Genomic DNA, 19,431 nt, shown 5'->3' on the forward strand with positions numbered 1-19,431 from the left:
CTTACCATCTTCCCCCTGAGCAACAAACCCTGGAGGTTGCTCCATGTAGACCTTTTCGAGTAAGTCACCATGCAAAAAGGCATTCTTGATATCAAGCTGATGTAGCGGCCAATCATACATGGCTGCAAGAGATATCACAACACGATCTGACCCTATCTTAGCAACCGGTGAGAAGGTCTCTGTGTAGTCAATACCATAGGTTTGGGAGTACCCTTTTGCAACCAATCGTGCTTTCAGGCGTTCAACACTACCATCAGGCAGATACTTAACCGTATAAACCCATTTACAACAAACAACTTGCTTCCCAGGAGGAAGAGCAGTGAGGTCTCAAGTATGATTATGATGAAGGGCAGAGAGTTCTTCTTCCATCGCTCGACACCACCCTGGAGAGGCAAGGGCTTCCTGGACATCCTTAGGGACAACAACTGATGATAACAAGGTGACAAACTGGGAATGGGAGGCGAAAGGTAAGTGAAACATAATTAGAAATAGGATGAAGGGTGCAAGTGCGTTTACCTTTCTGTAAGGCAATGGGGAGATCAAGCTCAGATGCTGAGTGCGGGTTTGGTGCTAGATTTGTCGACGGAGATGTAGCCGGAGGAGTAGTAGCTAGTACGCGTGGGCGATGTGTATACACATGACGGATGGGTGGGCGTTCAACAGGTGGTGGCACCGGAGGCAAGGGTTTGGTCACGACTGGAACAAGGGGAAGAGGGTCGGCAACGGGAAGTGGAAGAGGAGGATGAAGCATCACCTGACCCCAAAAAGAATGGAGTAGACTCAAAGAAGGTGACATCAACACACACAAAGGACCGTCGAGAACTAGGATGGTAACACCTGTACCCTTTTTGGGTTCGAGAATAGCCAAGGAAGATGCACTTAAGAGAACGGGCATCGAACTTGTCATTCCCTGGACCTAGATTATGGACGAAGCAAACATACCCAAATACCCTAGGCGTAAGAGGAAACGAAGACAAAGCGGGAAATAAGATCATAAACGGAGAATGACCATCAAGGATGAATGTGGTCATCCGGTTAATCAGAAAGCAAGAGGTAAGCACTGCATCACTCCAAAAGGGTTTGGGAACATGCATGTGATGCATTAGGGACCGTGCGGTTTCCAGGAGATGGCGATTCTTTCTCTCAGCCACTCCGTTTTGTTGTGGGGTGTAGGTACATGAGGTCTGATGTATAATGCCATGTTGGTCCAGGTATTGTTGAAATGATGAGGATAAATATTCACGACCATTATCAGAACAGAAAACTTTGATGTGGGTACCAAATTGATTACGAATCTCAGCATAAAATTTCTGAAAAATGGTAAACAATTCACTTCTTTCTTTCATTAGTGTAGGTTTTCAAGACTGCTATTCAGTCTTGACCGCTAAGAGATTTCAGGTTCGATGAGAAGAAAAGTGAAGAAGTAGAAGAAAGAGTGGTGAAAGTGCAGTAGAACACAGATTTTGAGAAGAACAGAATGTCAATATTCTGCCGCCGCCACTTTAAGTTAATATATATAGGTTATGCTAGTTACATGAAAGGACATATCTGCCCTTGGTGTTTTCATCATAATTGCTAACAAGTAACAAACAATATAAAACTAAAACTAGAAATAACAAAATAGCAAAATAACCACAGCTGTGACTAGATACATTCTACCCTACGGACAGAGTGGGACCACAGCTGTGGGGCCCACATCAATGTTCTTTACAATTAGATAGAGCCATGTCATCCTTGAAAAATCATCTACAAAAATGATAAAATATCTGTATCCATTATATGACATCACTTTATAAGGACCTCAAACATCTGAATAAATTAACGAAAAAGGACTTGACACAAGGTTATCAACCCTAGAACTAAAGAGAACACGATGGTGTTTCCCAAATTGACACGACTCACAATCCAAAACAGAAAGCTAACTCAAAGACGGAACCAAAGACTTCAAAATTTTTAGCGACGGATGACCAAACCGGTAGTGCTACTGGAGAGGAGAAAGGGATGACTGGAGAGCTGTTGAAGTTCTACCACCACCGTCAAGATAATACGGTCCACCAGCTTCATGCCCTCCACCAATCTTCATCCCCGTCTTGAGATCCTGAAAAACACACATAGAAGGATAAAAAGTAATGGAGCAGTTAAGTGATTTGGTCAGCTTACTAACAGACATAAGATTAAAAGGCAATTTAGGAACGCACAAAACTGAGGAGAGGGATATAGGGTCTAGGTCAACATTACCAACACCACAAATTGTGGATGTGGAACCATTAGCAAGGGTGACAGATTGTGATGTTGAGCAATGAGATAAGGAAGAAAACACACTTGGAGTTCCAGTCATGTGATCGGAGGCTCCAGAGTCAATGATCTTGGGATTGGGTGTGGATGCCAGACAAGCCATACCTGAGTGAGCGAAAGTCGCCATGTTCTGCTGTGATTGGGTAAACCTCTCATATTCATCAGGGGGAACACTCACCATCTCCTTCACGGGACCATCTGTGGATGTAGGAGGTATCGGATCAGATGAATGATTCTCCTGACTAAAGCTGGAACTGGTGTCATTGGTCGCAGCATGATTGGCCCAGGTTGAGGGTGGACCATGTAGATCATAACAATAGTTAATGGTATGTCCATCCATACCACAATGAGTGCACTTCCTTGGGCTTGAGCCACGTCCTCTACCACGGGCTCCCCCTGAATCTCTGCCCCTATACGACCACCACCACGATTATAAGTAGGCCCACCATTACTACCACCACGACCAGACTGAGCTCCTCGAGTTCCACCTCTAGCACCATGGCCTCTCGATACAGCAAAGGCAGATCTATCTGAGATATTAGAGTTCTCAGTAGATCCGATAGAAATCCTCCGGGGTCTAGCAAATACCTCTTCTAAGGAGGGGAGAGCTGATCCTCCTAATACCTGAGCCCGTACTGGTTCATATTCAGACTTCAGTCCCACCAAAAATCTAGTCACATCAAGCTGTTCTCTCTGTTGTTGCTGGATCTTGACATCAGAAGTGAGAGCGTGATAGACATTCAACTCATTACGTATGTTTCTCATGCTGGCATAGTACTCCTCAAGACTCTGACTGCCCTGTTGCAGATTAAAGTACTCTTTATACAACTGATACACTCTTGTTGTATTGTCCTGACCCGAATACAATTTCTTCGCATGGTCCCACACATCTTTGGCAGTGTCAAGAAACATGAAGTTTACACTAATCCTAGGTTCCATACTATTCCACAACCATGTGATGATCTGAGCATCCTCTTGCTCCCAGTCTTCATACTCGTGAGAGTTAGTGGAGGGTTTCTCCTCTATTATGTGTTTTACCTTCTTCTTTGCCTTTAGAGAGACTTCGACGGATTTAGCCCAAGGCACATAATTCTCTCCATTTAGTTTAATGGAGGTCATCTGAACATTCAGGTAGTCTGTAGGCACCATCACATTAGGTTTACAATCACTGTTCTCTTCCATTCTGTTATCACCGATTCTGCACACTTGCTGAATTCTATTGAATTCTGCACACTGCACACAACTAGATCACACTCGTCACACTGATTTCAGCACTTTTTGTTGCTGAAAAGTGTGCTCTTTTCACCACAAACCCTACCCCTACGGCTACCTAAAATCTCACCACTATATGATCATAACTCTTCCTTTGAAATACACAAAAACCAGCATAAACCCCAGCACACTACTGTCTGAAACACACTTCCTATTTGATCCATAACAGATATCATGCACACAAATTTCTTACCTTATCACTGAAGGAACAACCACACGAGTAGGAAATCAGTCCACACAAGACAACCACTGCACCACACAGATCGGCCCTCTATTCTTTATTGATTAGGGGAGGGCGATCTTAGAAACCACAGCAACCAACCACACAAGACCTGACTGGAGGCATAGAAACCTCCAAGGGAAGAGGGCGATCACTCCTTTTCAGCCCTTTCCCTTATCTCCAGTCGAATGTAGATAAATCAAGAGAAACCCTAGATAGGGTGCGCAGAGAATAGAAATCTAGGCAGACAAAAATCTAGGCAGATTCAAGTAGCTCTGATACCATGTTATGATACGGCCTACCTTGGAGTTCTATCTGTCTGAGATTGGTTATGTAGAAAGAGGTAGAAAGGTGGAAGAAAGAGAGAAAGAGAGAAAGGAGAAAATCTGGTTCGAACTGGAAGTCTCAAGCTAGCTCTCCCAGTCGGCCAGAAATACCCCTACGCTAGCTCTTCCATTAGTGTAGGTTTTAAAAATAAATGAATGGAGATATGTGCCCTTATTTAAGTAAGGAGCACTGGTTCTAACACACATTACAAATCAGCAACATTAATTTAGGTATAAAGACAGAAATACCCCTACGCTAACCCATGTCAATTGGAGATGTATTGATTCTGTGTTGCAACACATGAATTTTGGGTAGAAATGGAGGAATTGGATCAAAGTATGTATAACCTCTCCTTAATTCTCAGTCTTGATTACTGGTCAGTCAGCGGGGTTTTTTGACAGTTCAAGGGGTTTGAGACAGGGTGATCCCCTCTCCCACTTGCTCTTTATTTGTTTTATAGAAATTCTTGCTCTTTTTTGCAAGAAGGCAGCTGATTTTGGTTGTTGGGATGGTTTTGCAATTTTCCCTGGGGGGAAAAGGTCAATATCCTCCAATTTGCAGATGATACACCATGCTTTGTGGATGCTTCTCTTGATCAGTTGGATCTAGTCCTTGGGATCTTAACCTGGTTTGAGGTGGTTTCTGGGCTTAAAGTTAATTTGAGCAAAAGTCCAATCATTCCAGTGGGTCAAGTTGCCAATTTAGAAAACCGTGCTGAGGTGTTGGCTTGTTAGATTGATTTCCTCCCTGTGAAATATTTGGTCTTGCCCTTGGGGGCAAATTGGTCTTCCTCCTCTGTTTGGGACCCAGTCATTGATTGGAGAAAAAATTAGCTTCCTAGAAGGCAATATATCTCTCTTTTGGGGGCAGGGTTACTCTAATAAAAAATACCCTTTCTAATCTGCCCACTTATTTCCTGTCTCTTCTCCCTATTCCAAACAAAGTAGCAGAAAGATTGGACAGCTTCAGAGGAATTTTCTTTGGAGGGGTTGGGAAGAGGAGAACAAAATTGACCAGGTAAGTGGGACCAAGTGTGTCTTCCTAAGGCAGAAGGTGGCTTAGGAATAAGGAAATTGAAGAGTTTTAATTCAGCCCTTCTAAGTAAGTGGATTTGGAGGTTTTCTTCTGAATGGAATGCTTGGTGGAGATCTCTTATAGCTGGAAAATATGGGGTGGAGTGGGGTAACTGGAGATCTAGGCACCCCCCTCCAATCTGGGGTAACTCCCTTTGGAAAGGCATCATGAAGAATTTCTCTATTTTCTTGGAAGGAATTTCAGTCAAGATAGGCAAAGGGGATAGAACTAAATTTTGGAAGGACCCTTGGTGTTTTGATGGCCCACTGGCTGATTTCTTTCCTCTCCTTTTCCTGTGTGCTTCTAATCAAGATTCCTCGGTGGCTGAGAGTTATTGTTCATCTGGAGACTTTTATTTGGACCCCTCCTCTTTAGGAGGAATTTATTTGATTGGGAGTTGGAGGAGATTATAGAGCTGATGGACCTTTTACAGAAGCAGAAGATAGACCTTTCCTTGGAAGAGATTCTGTCAAGTCTCTTCCTTCCAAATTGTGCAGCTCAGGTCTCATAGAATTTCTTGCTACTCAGATCTGGAATCCAACAAGTCCATCTAGATCCAAGTTTCTGGTGTGGACTATGGCCCTAGTGTTCTTTGTGGCGTGGCATTCAAATCTCGGATCCTTCTTGTGTTCTTTGTGGCATCCTCCCAGAATCTACAGATCATCTGTGTCTTCACTGCTCAGTCTCCTCTCGGGTGTGGGAGCACTTTCTGAATTCCATGAACATCAACTGGGTTATGCCTAGGTCGGTCAAGGAACTTCTGTGCTGCTGGAAAGTGAAAGGCCTAAGTAAAAAAGGAAAATTAGTGTGGAGGACCATCCCTGCAGCAGTCTTGTGGTCCATCTGGACTGAAAGGAACAACAAAAATTTTCTGTAATAGAGTTAAAAGTCCTGAAGAGCTCGTGCAGAGAGTAGTGGGCAAGCTGATTTCTTGGGTGTCTGTTACTGAGGAGTTCAGACACCTGAATTTGCCTCTTTTATTTCGTCTTAGTCCTGTTGGACCTTGTAACTTGTGTTGTTCCCAAGCTGTTTTCATTGGCCTGAGCTCTGTTTGTATGTTCTCTTTGTTTGAATAAAATTACCTTACCTTTTCCAAAAAAAAGTCAATTAGAATAAGAGTTCTGTAGCGGGAGTAAATATATGGCACTTGGTGGTGGAAAGTATTCATGGGATGGCGGTTAATGGATGTGATGCTGGTGTCGACCCTAGGGCTACTTATTTCTCCCCTTGGAAAGCCATTGCTGGAGTCTTGCCTTCCTTTCAGCCTTTCATCAGACTTGATCTGTGTTCAAGTAGTGAAATTCTGTTTTGGGAGGATCTTTGGTTTGGGAACACCCCTCTTAAGGACAGATCCCCAGTAATATATTCTCTTTCCCTAGATAAATTCAAAACCATTTCCTCACTCTGTGTGTACGAGGGGACCTAGGACTTGGGTTTGAGAAGAGGGTTGAGGGAGTCAAAATTGGCTTGTGCAGATGAACTGTTCAGTTTTCCTAGATCATTCTTGCCCAGACAGTAGAATTTGGACAAAATCCTCAGTTGCAGAAACTAGGGTTTGAAGAGAGAGGAAGAAGAGAAGAGAAGAGAAGAAGAAGAAGAGGAAGAAGAGAGCGAGTGTCGGGAGGTGTGTGTTATTTCACTGTTCACACCCTCAAAAGATTACTTTATAATTTGAGAAAATAATAATTACAAGAAGGCCCCTATATGGGTGCCCAAATACTGAGAGAGTATAAGAAAGGAGAAAAAAACCAAAAACACCCGTCTAGCCATTCTCAACATCCTCTTCAAGGGTCTTCTCTTGCTCTTCTTTTTTCAATGCCCTAATTCAGCCTTCTATTGCGCCTTTCCTTTTTTGCTAAAGAAGTGTGGTATTCTCCTGTTCCACCAAAGGCTAGGGCTTTTTTTCTGGGAAGTTGCTTTCCAAAACATCAACACTATGGATGTATTTCAAAGAAAAATGTCAGATTGGTGCCTTTCCCCACATGTCTGTTGCCTTTGCTTAAGAAATGGTAAGACAATGACTCATCTTTTGATTTCTTGTCCTTTTGCTTCTTATTTGTGGGATTAGTTCTCATCGCTTTTTGGTTGTAGGGTAATGTGGAGAACAATAAGAGCAGCCGTCTTTTGGTCATTTTGGGAAGAGAGAAACAATATGATTTTCCAATGGCAAGAAAAATCCAAGGAAGACTTGTTGAGGTCATTACCATCAAGATTCTGCATTGGTTGAAAGTGCAACAACTTTTCAAGGACTTCTCTTCAGCTGATTTAGTTAGAAGTTGGAGTTCTATAGCTGTATCCTCTCCCTATTCCCTTTTAATTCAAGAGGAAGGAAAAGTTTTGGGGGTGTCTTCAGAAACGAGGAAGGACTGAAATTGATTGGGGTGGGAGATTCTTTGAGGGCAGAAGTCATTGTTACTCCAAGGACTGAAATTGGCAAAACAATGGGGAATGCAGCACTTAGAAGTGGAAGGAGACTCCTAGCTGGTAATAGAGTGGATGCAATCTAGAAACTTGGGAGTATGGTCACTTAACCTCTAAGAGAGATTATTAGCTTAGCAAGGGAACTTGGGTTTCAATTTAATTGGGTAATAAGGTCAGCGAATGGAATGGCTGACGCTTTAGCTAAGCAAGGAGTTATTAGGGAGGCTTTGTTTTGGGCTTGTTTATAAGGCTTTTGATCCGATTTTTCCGCCTACCCTATGGGTGGTGATAACTGTACTCTTTATTTAATATCATCAATGAAAGTTACCATTTCATATAAAAAAAATTGAACTTTGATGGCAGCAGCATGGGTAATCCCGAACCTTCTGGAATTGGAGGATTGACAAGGAATGGGAATGGATCCATACGTGCAATTTATACAAGTCCTATAGAAGTAGGTAATTCAATAAGGACAGAACTTTTGGCAGTAGTATTTGGGGTGCAGTCAGTAACCATCTTTCACTAATATTTATCTATAATCTTCATGAGAAAGCATTAACTTCATTTTAGAACATAGAAAATCAACATATTCATGAGAAGAAAAAGAAGAAAGAAAATTGAGAAAATATAAGGGCTATGCTCCTGTTTTTGTCCTAAAAGAAGAACATGTTGATTGGATAGTTTTAAGTTCTTCCTTGCTTTTTGGTTCAGGTTTTGACTTTTGAAGTCTTTGAGGGTTCAAGACAGCATATACCAACACTGTGTGTTGATTGATGTCTATTTTATTGTAATAATCTCACAAATAAAGAATATAAAAATATTTCACATTGCCATGTACAGAATTTCTAGGTGTTGAAGTGAGGCGAACTTCTATGGGCACCTTGTTTCCTAGGCATTGTGCCATCACCTTGACAACTATGTTTTTCTGCATTTATAGTCCCCTAAAAGGAATGAGTTCTGTTCACCCCTTGTTTGGCTAAAGAATCAGCCAAACTATTTTCATGGTCCCAGATTGTTGTGTCTTAAGCATATCACTGTTATGCATGAGTCTCCTTCCAACGTGATATCTATTAATTTTGAATAACCAACGGGCTTTAAATAAAAAAAACAATGCTGATAATTCTGCCTTTAGGGAGATCAGCTATTGGGCCTGAGTGTACTGCCAATGTTAACACACTTCCATCTCTAATCACACCTGCCATGCCTTAGTTGCATGGATTGCATGGATCCCCCATTTTACTTACATCACAGTTCAATTTTAGTTGATTAATCTCAGGAGGTCACCAAAAAAGAAAAGCTGATGTCCTTGTTGAAGATAAGTTCGCGATTTTGTTCCAACCCCTTATTATTTCTCCTATTGAGGATGGTGCAAAGACCCAATGGGCTACCTCAGTACCTTGCACACAATATTTTCCATTAAAACCTCCTTGTGAGCTTATTCCTTGAACGCCTGTACTTTCCTTTTTCCCATATGGTCCAAAGAATTGCAGCTTTTGAGCAGCTCCATAGTAAATCAGAAAATATAGAAAAAAGAAAAGAAATAAAGAAGAATGGAAGGTTTCAGCAAAAGCTTGTGGAAGAAGAAGAGGAAGGAAAGAGAGAGAGAGAGAGAGAGAGAGAGAGAGAGAGAGAGAGAAGATGTTCAATCCTTTCTCTAGTCCCCTCAAGATGTCTTTTATTTCTTAATGTAAAACTGGGTACAATTCCTCATATGCCCTTAGTAGGGCGGTTAGCACTAAAGACTGATTTGAAATAAAATAAACAAAAAAGGCCCATAACTAAAAGAACATAAACTTAAAAGTTAAAACATAACTTGAAAGAAATAGAACCACTAAGGCCCATTCGGCCTATTCTCACTACAGAGTAGTGGTAGGACAAAATCTGTTTAACCAACCCAAAATGATTGGGACCAAGACTGATTTGAGCTGACAGCGACTCTTGGATACCAATAAAAGAAATGAACTCCAGGAATCTTATTTGAAACACAATAACGTGATGCTTCTTTATAAAAAAAATTCTTGAAATATTGTATTCTGATGAATCTTTAGATAGAAGAAGGTTGGGAAGGGGTGCCTTGTTGTGAGGGGCCCCAAGTCCAGGGGTAATTTTTAAGACTGTAACTCTGTCGTATCAGTCATGGCATAGTCAGCTGTATTCTGTTTTTGTGTCTCCATCTTACTTTGTTTTTGGGGAGGTTAAAGCTTTTTTCATGATCATAAAGTAATAAAATCTACTGTTACTGATAAAAATAGAAAAATAACATTGTATTCCGATAATCCCAATAGAAGAATCGGTGCTTCAGCCAAGGTTCCAAATATCGATACAGTTTGATTCCCTGGATGGGGCGTATCAGACTTTTCAACAGCATGCTTCATAATTTTTTTTTGTTACTTCTGTTTTTTTCAAAACCTGTTCAGGGGGATCGGTCTAAGGCCTGTCTATCTCCTTAAATAGGTTAAAACCCTAAAGTCCCAGAATTTCTCTTATTGGTGACCCACTGATACGATATGTATCGGCTGATGCAGGATGATACATTGCAAAATTTTGATCCTTGGCTTCACCTTCCATATGTGTGCCCTTCCCAGGCTAAATGCATACCATGACTTACAAGTTACCATGAGGTGTATATTTTATTCAACTCATGGCAACTTTTTGAACTAGAAGCAAGACTTTCAATGTTGGTTTTGGAAATTATAGTCCTACTTCTAATCAAAGTTGAAATAGAATCATAAACTATTGAATTTTCTTCAAAATTCTATAAGATTAATGGGTATTTTATAGTCAAAACTTGAGATCTCACAACTTCCATAGTTGCTGACGATCTAAATATCATCTTGAAATATTAGTCTCTATTGAAATTCTAAGATCTTGACTGAGAGCCATTATTTAATCATGTAGCTTATGTTTTTTCTTTTCTTCTTTTTTTTTTTCTCGCTGGGAATGGGGACATCCATCTTTACCATACTCCCATGCTAGGGGAAATTTTGCTTTGTTTCTTTATGAGGTCAACTTTGGCACAAATCAACTGATGTGGTCTATTTTTAGTTGCCACTGGATGTTACATATTACTTCCATGGGGAGAGCATGTTTTGTGGTGGAAAGATGTTCCATAATTGCAATAGTTGCTTATTTTCTTCTCTATGTTGACTTTTTATTTACCAAAGATAAAGCATTTGGTACTACAATTTTCAATCTTACTTTCTCTGATGCTTTGTGTAGGTGTTACTGATCATACGGTTTCTACAGCATGAGCACCATCTTGGCCGGTCTATTAACCAAGTAAGTATTTAAACTTTTAGTTGGATATGACATAAATAATATGGAGTTTCTTTTATGCAAATGCCACATCTGGACGACCTTATCCAAGTTTGATGGAAATTTGAATTTAATATGTAGACATCAAATTGATACTTCCCCAGCTCCCACAAAAAAAAAAGGAAGAAGAAAAACTTATCCATATTTACTATTGGTGAGAAGCCCTCCTTTGAGTGAGCTTTTATAGATTATGTTCTTGCAGATTGCGGTTATTAGGGGTAAGATAAGGGAAGTGACTTTGGCATATTCTGTTTTGATAAATGAGGTACACTCCTAATGATGAAAAAAGAAAACTTCATTGGCGAAAAGAGAAGGGAGTCTTGAGAGAATACAAAATCTCCCACAAAAGGTACAAAAAGGAAGAAATTAAAGAAAACATAAGCAGGGAGCAGGAAATAAAGGAACCAACCCAGCAAGTCAATCCCAATAAAAAAGTCATTATAGAAAAACAAGCCCAAATTCATCAAAAAAAAAAAAAAAACAAGTCCAAAGCCCCCTAATAACATAGTGATTTAATAAAAAAGGAACTGATAAATGTTGCATTTTATTTTTGATAGGTAAGTGAAAGTTTATTTATTAATGAGAAAAAACAAGATATGTACAAATGTTATATTTTTGCCCAAGAGAAATGTTGCATTTTGTCCAAGAGGGACTGATTTGGGCACATCCCTTGATAAATAGGATGGATCCCCAGTTAGAAGAGGTACCTTGCTCATAACGATAAAAAATTAATGCACAATATTCTTGTCTTTTAAAACATGTACAATTAATAATAGTAGTAATAGTTAAAGTCATTATTATTATTATTATTATCATTATTATTTGTGGAATATGTGGCTACTGTTATAAAGCAGCAGATTCTGAAATACTCAATGCCTTAGATCATACCTAGAAATTATATTCATCTTTTCATTCCTATCATGTTTGTTTTAAATTTTCATTTGTGTTGTTTCATATAATTTATCTTGCGTTAACTTTTTTATAAATGCCTTGCAGAACCTAGGAAGCCTATTGATGGACTTTCTCTACTTCTTTGGGTAAGTAGGTTGTGGACCACAGAGCTATATCAGTTCTTTTTCACCTATAATTTAAATTGTTCTACAAAACTGATTGTGCTTTTCCATGCATAGTATTTTTCTTTTGATAGCAAAATAGAAGAGCTTTATTAAATAGAAAAATGAGTATACAAAAAGGTAAGAGTGTTCAGAAAATATACAAAACAAAAACAAGCAGTGTCTCCCTCTATGAGGCTATACACTAAATGCAAAACTACATATTCTCTGTATGTCTAAGACCATATCATCTAATAAGGATCTTTCTACATCTCTAGATCCGGATGGATATCAACGAGGAAACCAATATCATCATTTTCTTTGAGAGTCCAGCTTCTCTCTTTCAACATATACTGAAAGGGATTGATCTCTGAAAAATCTTTGCCTTAATGTTACCTGAAAAAAGATGGAAACAAAGAAAACGTTTGTGAAACGGCAGACCTGGATATATGTTTCTAAACAGAGGAAAGCATAAAATATTTTCTTTTCAGTTAGTAAAAATTATACTTCACCAGTTCACCTTTAAAAAAAAAAACTATGTTTACCCCATTGGTATGGAGAATTGCTTAGCCATGCCAAGGGAGTTAAAAGCTCCGACATAAAAAAAATTGATTAAATTTTTTAGAGATGGTCTTGGGTCTATCCAAGGTTATATTTAGTACCATAGGACATGGGGACTCCATAAGAGCTGTTAGAGTCGGCTGGACAAGGGTAGTACAGTCCTTTTATGTTTAGTTATATATGTATTGCTGTGCTGATGTGGCACAATGGTAAACCTTGTATATCTTAGAAGAGTATAAATAAAAGAAGGGCCGACTAGAGGTTTTGAGATTTTTTTCTGTCTAGTTCGGCTGTGACTTTTCTCCTTTTTCTTCTCTTTCTCCTCCTCTCTCTCTTTTCCTTCTCTTTCTTCTGATCTGAACATATACGAACATCTAATCTGAGTTTTATCATGGTCTTTTCTCTCTGTTCTGCGCATTCCTCTCTAGGGTTTTGCAGAATTATCATTAATATTTAGTGAGTTTTCCAGAAAGGAAGAAAAGGACTGGTCGTTTTCTCCTTTTGGGGGTTTCCATGCCTCCAATGAGTGCAGTCGTTGTGGTTTTGTGTGGTTGGTAGAAAACCCTCTACTCGCAATTCGAAGAGGGCTGGTTTTGTGATGGTGATAGTGCTGACTTGGTACCCTCTACTCGACAAGTACATGATCTTTGAACTAAGTTGTGGTATGTAGCAAGTTTCTTTTATATGTTGCAGAACTGAAAATATTATTCATGAGGTGTGTTGTGAGGGTTTCTAGTGCTGACAGTAAACGATAACAGTAGTGCTGTTGCTAAAAGTGGTAAACAGTTGTGAATATTATTGCTGAAACAGTGGTGAATAGTTGTGAGTGTTGCTGCTGAAACCTGGTACTAGGAACCCTAGTGGTGTTCAGTCATTCGTGTGGAGTGTGGTGATTTATTAGGGTAGTAGAGTAACAATTTAGTGGTACAACATCTCACTGTTTTTTTGTGCAGTCATGGGAGACAACAGTGAATACAAATCAAGTGTGATGGTGCCTTCTGATTATCTGAATGTGCAGATGACCTCTATAAAACTGAATGGTGAGAATTATGTCCTTTGGGCCAAGTCTGTTGAAAATTTCCTGAAAGCCAAAAAGAAAGTGAAACATGTGAGGGAAGATAAACCCTCAATTGATTCTCCGGGATATGATGAATGGGAGCAGGAGGATGCTCAAATTATGACTTGGCTATGGAACAGCATGGAGTCCAAAATTAATGTGAACTTCATGTTTTTAGATACAACCAAGGAAGTCTGGGATCATGCAAGGAAACTATATTTTGGACAAGATAACACTACTAGGGTTTACGAACTGTACCAAGAGTACTTTAATCTACAACAAGAGAATCAGAGCCTTGAGGACTATTATGCCAGTATGAGAAATTTATGAAATGAGTTGAATGTTTATCATCCTCTTACACCTGATGTCAAAGTTCAGCAACAACAAAGAGAGCAGTTGGATGTGACCGGATTTTTAGTAGGGCTGAAATCTGAGTATGAACCTGTTAGGGCATAGATATTAGGTGGATCTGCTCTTCCTTCTCTTGAGGAAGTGTTTGCTCATTTTCGAAGGATTTCAGTTGGACCCATAGAGACTTCCACTATGTCAGATAGGTCCGCATTTGCAGTTACGAGAGGGGGAGGTCATGGTGGTAGAGGAGGTCAGCATGGACATGGTAGTGGTGGTGGACCCATGTATGGTGGTGGTGGTGGTGGAATGTATAATCGTGGTGGTGGTGATGGACCCATGTATGGTCTCCTTCTTCTCTCTCTTTTTTCCTTCTCTTTCTTCTGATCTGAACATATACAAACATCTAATCTGAGTTTTGTCAAGAGCCAAATTGTTGGCAGTTCTGCTTGGCCTAAGTCTGGGAAGATAAACTTCAGGAATGTGACAGTTGAGGGGGATTAAGAAGTGGTGGTGGGTTGGTAGAAAGGTAGTAGAAATGAATGCGACAGTATAGATACATCATGAGAGAAATAAGAAGCCTGACAAGGGAAATGTTACCAACGCTTCTTTAGTTCCAAGAGCAGCTAACTGCTTGGTAGATGCATTGGCCAAAAGTTGTCATTAGGGGTGAGATTTTTGGGGACAATTGTAAAAACAAGTAATATCATCACTCAAGCCTTATCCCAACTATATGGGGTCGGATACATGAATCCTGTTTTGCCATTCTGTTCCGTTTAATGGCATATCCATTGTTAAATTATTGGCACTTAAATAATTTTTTTACTACTTCTTTCCCTGTTCATTTTGGTCTACGCCTAGCCCTTATAACCCGTTCAACTGGCAACAAATCACTTCTTAAAGGAGAAATGGTGGTGCCCAGCTTACACTTACTCTAGTCTTTAAAGAGGAGCAGCTTGCCACTACAAACCAATTCCTCCAAAAGTCATTAAAGGAGAAATGGTGGAAAAGCTCTGAGAATTTCAACCACTGGATAGCCCTGTTCAAGATGCAATCTTTTAGCTCTTATAGATTTCTCTCCTTCTCTTGAAATACTCTGGTGTTCCTTTCTTCCCAAACGGTCCAAATCAAGGTTGCTCTTGCACATCTCCACATTAATCTCCCTCGTCTTTGGCGCCAGGCAAAGGTAGAAGGATCAAAAAGCAAGCTTACTTACGCTGGTTTGTTCCATCTGCGCCCAAACATCAGAAGGAGCTGATCCCACAACTTTGCAGTAAAAAGAACAGGAAATTAGTAAGTGGTAACAGTCTTCACCTGTTCACCATGGGACTTACAAAGGATACATCAGTTGGATGAGATACAAAGGGACAGTCTTCTCTTTTGTTTTACCATAGAACACTTCCCAGCAAAAGGCCATAACCTTAGGGGGAATAGGCATGCACCAAACTGCCTTAACAGGGAAAGACTGTTGAGAGGGAATAGGCCTGCTCCAAAGGATACACCAGTTAGAGCTTCACATACCTTCTCCTAGATTATCCCTTGTGAACTCAACTGCAGAATGGCACATGATCTAAATATTTGCTTTGGAACATGAGTTTTGTCATCATATGCAGTTCATGATGTTTTTTATTTCATTATCATGTACATAGCATATGTGTGACCCAGATACAGTTAGGACATGGATAAAGTGTAGGACATGAAATTTACACTAAAGGAAAAAGGATACTAATGGGTTACTCAACTCAACTAGCCTAAACTATTTTGGGGGTGCTTGGCATGCTTATATTTCACCCATTTTTTATTGCAAATCAATAAAGAATCTGCTGAGTTAATGATAAAAAAGAATTCACTAAAACTTGAAGCGTCCAGCACAATACAACACACATGTAGAGGTATCTGGGAACCATACCAGCATAACTAATCATTGGAACACTGGAAATGGAAAAAAAAAAGCACTACGTTCAGCCTCTAGTTTATGTACAAGACCTGGGATCCTCATTCTAACACAGGTTATTGACCATTTGGATGAGCTATTCAACCTAGATGACAATGCCTTAACTTCTCCAATATGATATCTAAGGGAACATGGGCCTTCTGTTCTAGTTGACATCAGAGCAACCATCACTCTACAATCCCCTTAAACAGGTAAACTAGTCCGACCTGAAGGGAAAGCAAGCATCAGATCATGAAGAAGAGAAAGGAGTTCAGCCCTTGGTAAGTTCCCTTGCTGATGGGCTCCTAATAGCTCAACAAAGCAGTGCCCATGCTTCTTGTTAATCCTGTCAACATTTCAATGGTGGGTTTGGGTTGAGAATTTGCCAAAATTTCAATGGGCCCTAAAATGCCGGATGGAGTTCGGGCAGGTAGGTCAGTGGAGGAGATCCTTGAAGATAGAAGCAAAAAATCTCTTGTTCGAAGAGATGAGAATCAAGGGGAAGGTAAGCCTGAAGGTAAGGGACGCGAAAAAGGGTACAATATTGCTGGAAGGATTAGAAGTGATCGAGTGGCTAAGAGAGTTCATAGCTGGAGCCTGCTCAAAAGGTAAGTAGATAAACTGGCAGGATTTTAGTACACTAGAAGGGAGAAGATATGTTGTTGAATGTAAGAGAAATAGAAAGGGGTTCTTCATAGCTTTGGCTGAATTTTTTGGTAAGGGACAAAGGCAATTAGTGTGTCTACCAGCAGGAAAACAGAACCAAGGTTGGGGGGAAGTTGACTGGTTGCTCAAAGAGTTCTTAGCTCAAAGAGTAGCAAATGAGAAAAAAGCCTCCATAAGGGAGAAGGCATATCTCAGCAACAGCAGGGTAGAACAAGGGCCAGGGGTTATGGCAAAAGCAAAAGGCCATTGCAGAATGGTGGGAGGTCTAGAGAGAGAGGAGTGGGATAGTAAGTTTGTGATACAAGCCAAGGAAAAGGTTAATGATTGGAGGAGGGTAGCTGACTTACTGGCAACCAGGTTGAAGTTGAAGAGCGTTTTCATAGTAACCCCCTTCGATAACTGTAAAGCCATCCTAGATCCAATAGAGAATGATTTGGAAATATCAGCTATCAATGTTTAGGCTGAGTTCGGATCATTCACAGTCTTCAAATGGAATCCAACATCCAACTCCAAGGATTTTTTTGTCGAAGATGGTGTGGTGGTGTGTGTAATAGGCTTGCCATTCCATCTATGGAAACAAGAAATAGCAGAGTCTATAGCTGTGTTGTGTGGAGGAATCTTGAAAGGTGCTTTCTGGGGCGATCTCTATTTAGTAGCAATCTTGCTAAGTGGTGTGAAGACAGAAGAAATTCCTCGAAAGGTAGAGGTACGAACAGAGGGGAGCTTTGTCTCTGTGTGGTTAGCTTCCTCCATTGAAGTAGGGCTGTGGAAGGAGACTCGTATGGTAGGAGGGGAGGAGGAAGAAGAAGCACTACATGGACTTGTGAGATTGGGTAATTCAAATGGGAAGGGATGTTTCACTAAGAAGGGCCAACAAATTATGGGAAGCCAAAAAGCTTTGAGACAGTTGGAAGGTCAAACCTGGAGAAAGCAAGAAAAGGTTATGACAAATGGCAGATCCTTTGCGCAGGTGGTGTAAGGGGAAACAAACAAAAATTTTCTAGTGTCGAAAGGGAGAGGGTTGAACCAGCAACCTCAGACAGGGAAGGTTGCTGGTTCGACCATTAAAACAGGGGGGTGTGACTCTTTAAGTGGTCACGTGGGACGAAAAGAAGGGCCCAATCGAGTGGATCCCTTTTATGGTGGGCCGGAGAAGGCATCTCAAGTAAAGGCCTTAAAGTTGGGCTCCTATAGTCTTGACCCCAAGGCCCATTACAAGATAGATGGGCCGAGGGACACGTTAAGTAAGCACATGACTGGGAGGAGGGATGAGCTGATAAAGGAGATAAAGCGTCTATCTTCTTCAACCCCGAACCCCTCCTCTCGATCGTACAGATCAGGCGCAAAAAGATCTCAAGACTCACAGTCTCGAGGCTCTCTACAATGGGTCCCATCCAACCTGGCGAATCGTCTCTCACCAGATAGGCGCAACCCGAGTTACCTGAAGTCTAGTGATGAGAACAGAGCAGGGCTTGAAGATTGGTTGAGTGAACAAAACAGCAATGATGATTCTGATAGAGATGAAACGCTAAGTCTGGGAAGTCTGTCTCCGAAAAGCAACAATGATTTTCTTGAATTAGAAAGTTTTCATACAGAGTTGTTGTTTTTAGAGGAAGAGATTGAAGAGGCAGGTGGTGGGAAGACTAGAAATGGTGAAGAAAATGGTTCTAAAGCTGTGAAAACTCCTCCTTTCGTCAAGGGAGCTGACCTTGAGTCTAATGAATTACAGGATGTTGGTGGAGAGGGACAAGAATTGGCCGTGAGGATGGATGCGGGTATTCCAGTGTCGGAAACACAGAGAAAGGTTTTCCAAGTGGGTAGGTCGTCAGGAAGTGATTCTTTCACCATGTCTACTTCACAACCTTGTCCAAAAAGGGGAAAGGCTTTAAAACCTCTTGTCTCCTATCAACAAGTCATTTCCAGTGTTTCTAGTCCTACCCCCGTTCTATCAGGTATGGGTGTCAATTCTGTTTTAGGTACTGACTTGTTTGCTATGCTTGTAACATATATCCCAGCTTCCCATCCAGGAGGTTCTGATGCAAGAGATAGGGTGATAGTGGAAGGAGGAGAGAGGGTGTTGGAAGGAAGTAGTAAGGGGGAGGCGGATAGAATTTGGGAGTTGATCTGTACAATGATGGAGGAACAAAAGAAAAAGGAAGGACTTGTAGAAAAATGCTGTAGCCAAAATAAGTGAGTAGGGTAAAATTCTTTCTCAAACATTGGTTGGAAAGGATGGAGGAAAGAAAAAGGATGATTGCTGTATTGGGAAGGGTGGGGGGAAGAGGAACAAATAAGAAAAAAAGATCTGAAGTGGAAAGGCTAATTTCAGACATTGAGGGGGATTTAGAATTCAGTGGTAGAGGGGATAGGAGGAAGGGCCTAAAATGAGGAGAACATGACCTCTTATTGGGTTCCTTTGCTATTTTGTCTCGATGAAAATTATTAGCTGGAATGTAAGAGGGTTAGGGAGTGCAAGGAAGAGAAGGGCGATCAAAGACCTACTCCGAAGGGAAAAACCTGATATTGTGCTGTTACAAGAATCCAAACTGATGGACTTAGATGGGAGATGGGTGAGGAGTTTTTGGAGGTCTAGAGGTTTAGGTTAGAGCTCGTCTCCTTCTTGGGGAGCCTCGGGGGGGATTGTAACACTGTGGTGGGAGGATGTGGTGGAAGTAGTGAAAGAATTGATAGGCAGATTCTCAGTTTCCATTAAGTGCAAGAATGTAGAAAATGGGTGTGTATGGGTCTTAACCAATGTTTATGGCCCTAATTCCTACAGAGAGAGGAATGAGATGTGGGAGGAACTATATGCAATCAAGGGGCTATGGGATGGTCCTTGGTGCTTGGGTAGGGATTTTAACGTCATTAGATTCTCTGATGAAACCAGTAA

General features: G+C 40.7%; 1 protein-coding gene across 1 annotated transcript in view; it reads left to right on the forward strand.

The window, feature by feature from the left end:
• Positions 1-19,431, forward strand: part of MEE44 (Nucleotidyltransferase family protein) — a 58,677-nt gene that overhangs the window by 22,655 nt on the left and 16,591 nt on the right. Inside the window, 2 exon segments of the mRNA XM_088962273.1 lie at positions 10,829-10,888; positions 11,921-11,961. Coding sequence (XP_088818399.1) covers positions 10,829-10,888; positions 11,921-11,961 — 101 coding nt within the window.

The sequence above is a fragment of the Nelumbo lutea genome, chromosome 1 (assembly GCF_056320005.1).
Source record: "Nelumbo lutea isolate HS-2025 chromosome 1, American lotus-T2T, whole genome shotgun sequence".
Taxonomy (NCBI): Eukaryota; Viridiplantae; Streptophyta; class Magnoliopsida; order Proteales; family Nelumbonaceae; genus Nelumbo; species Nelumbo lutea.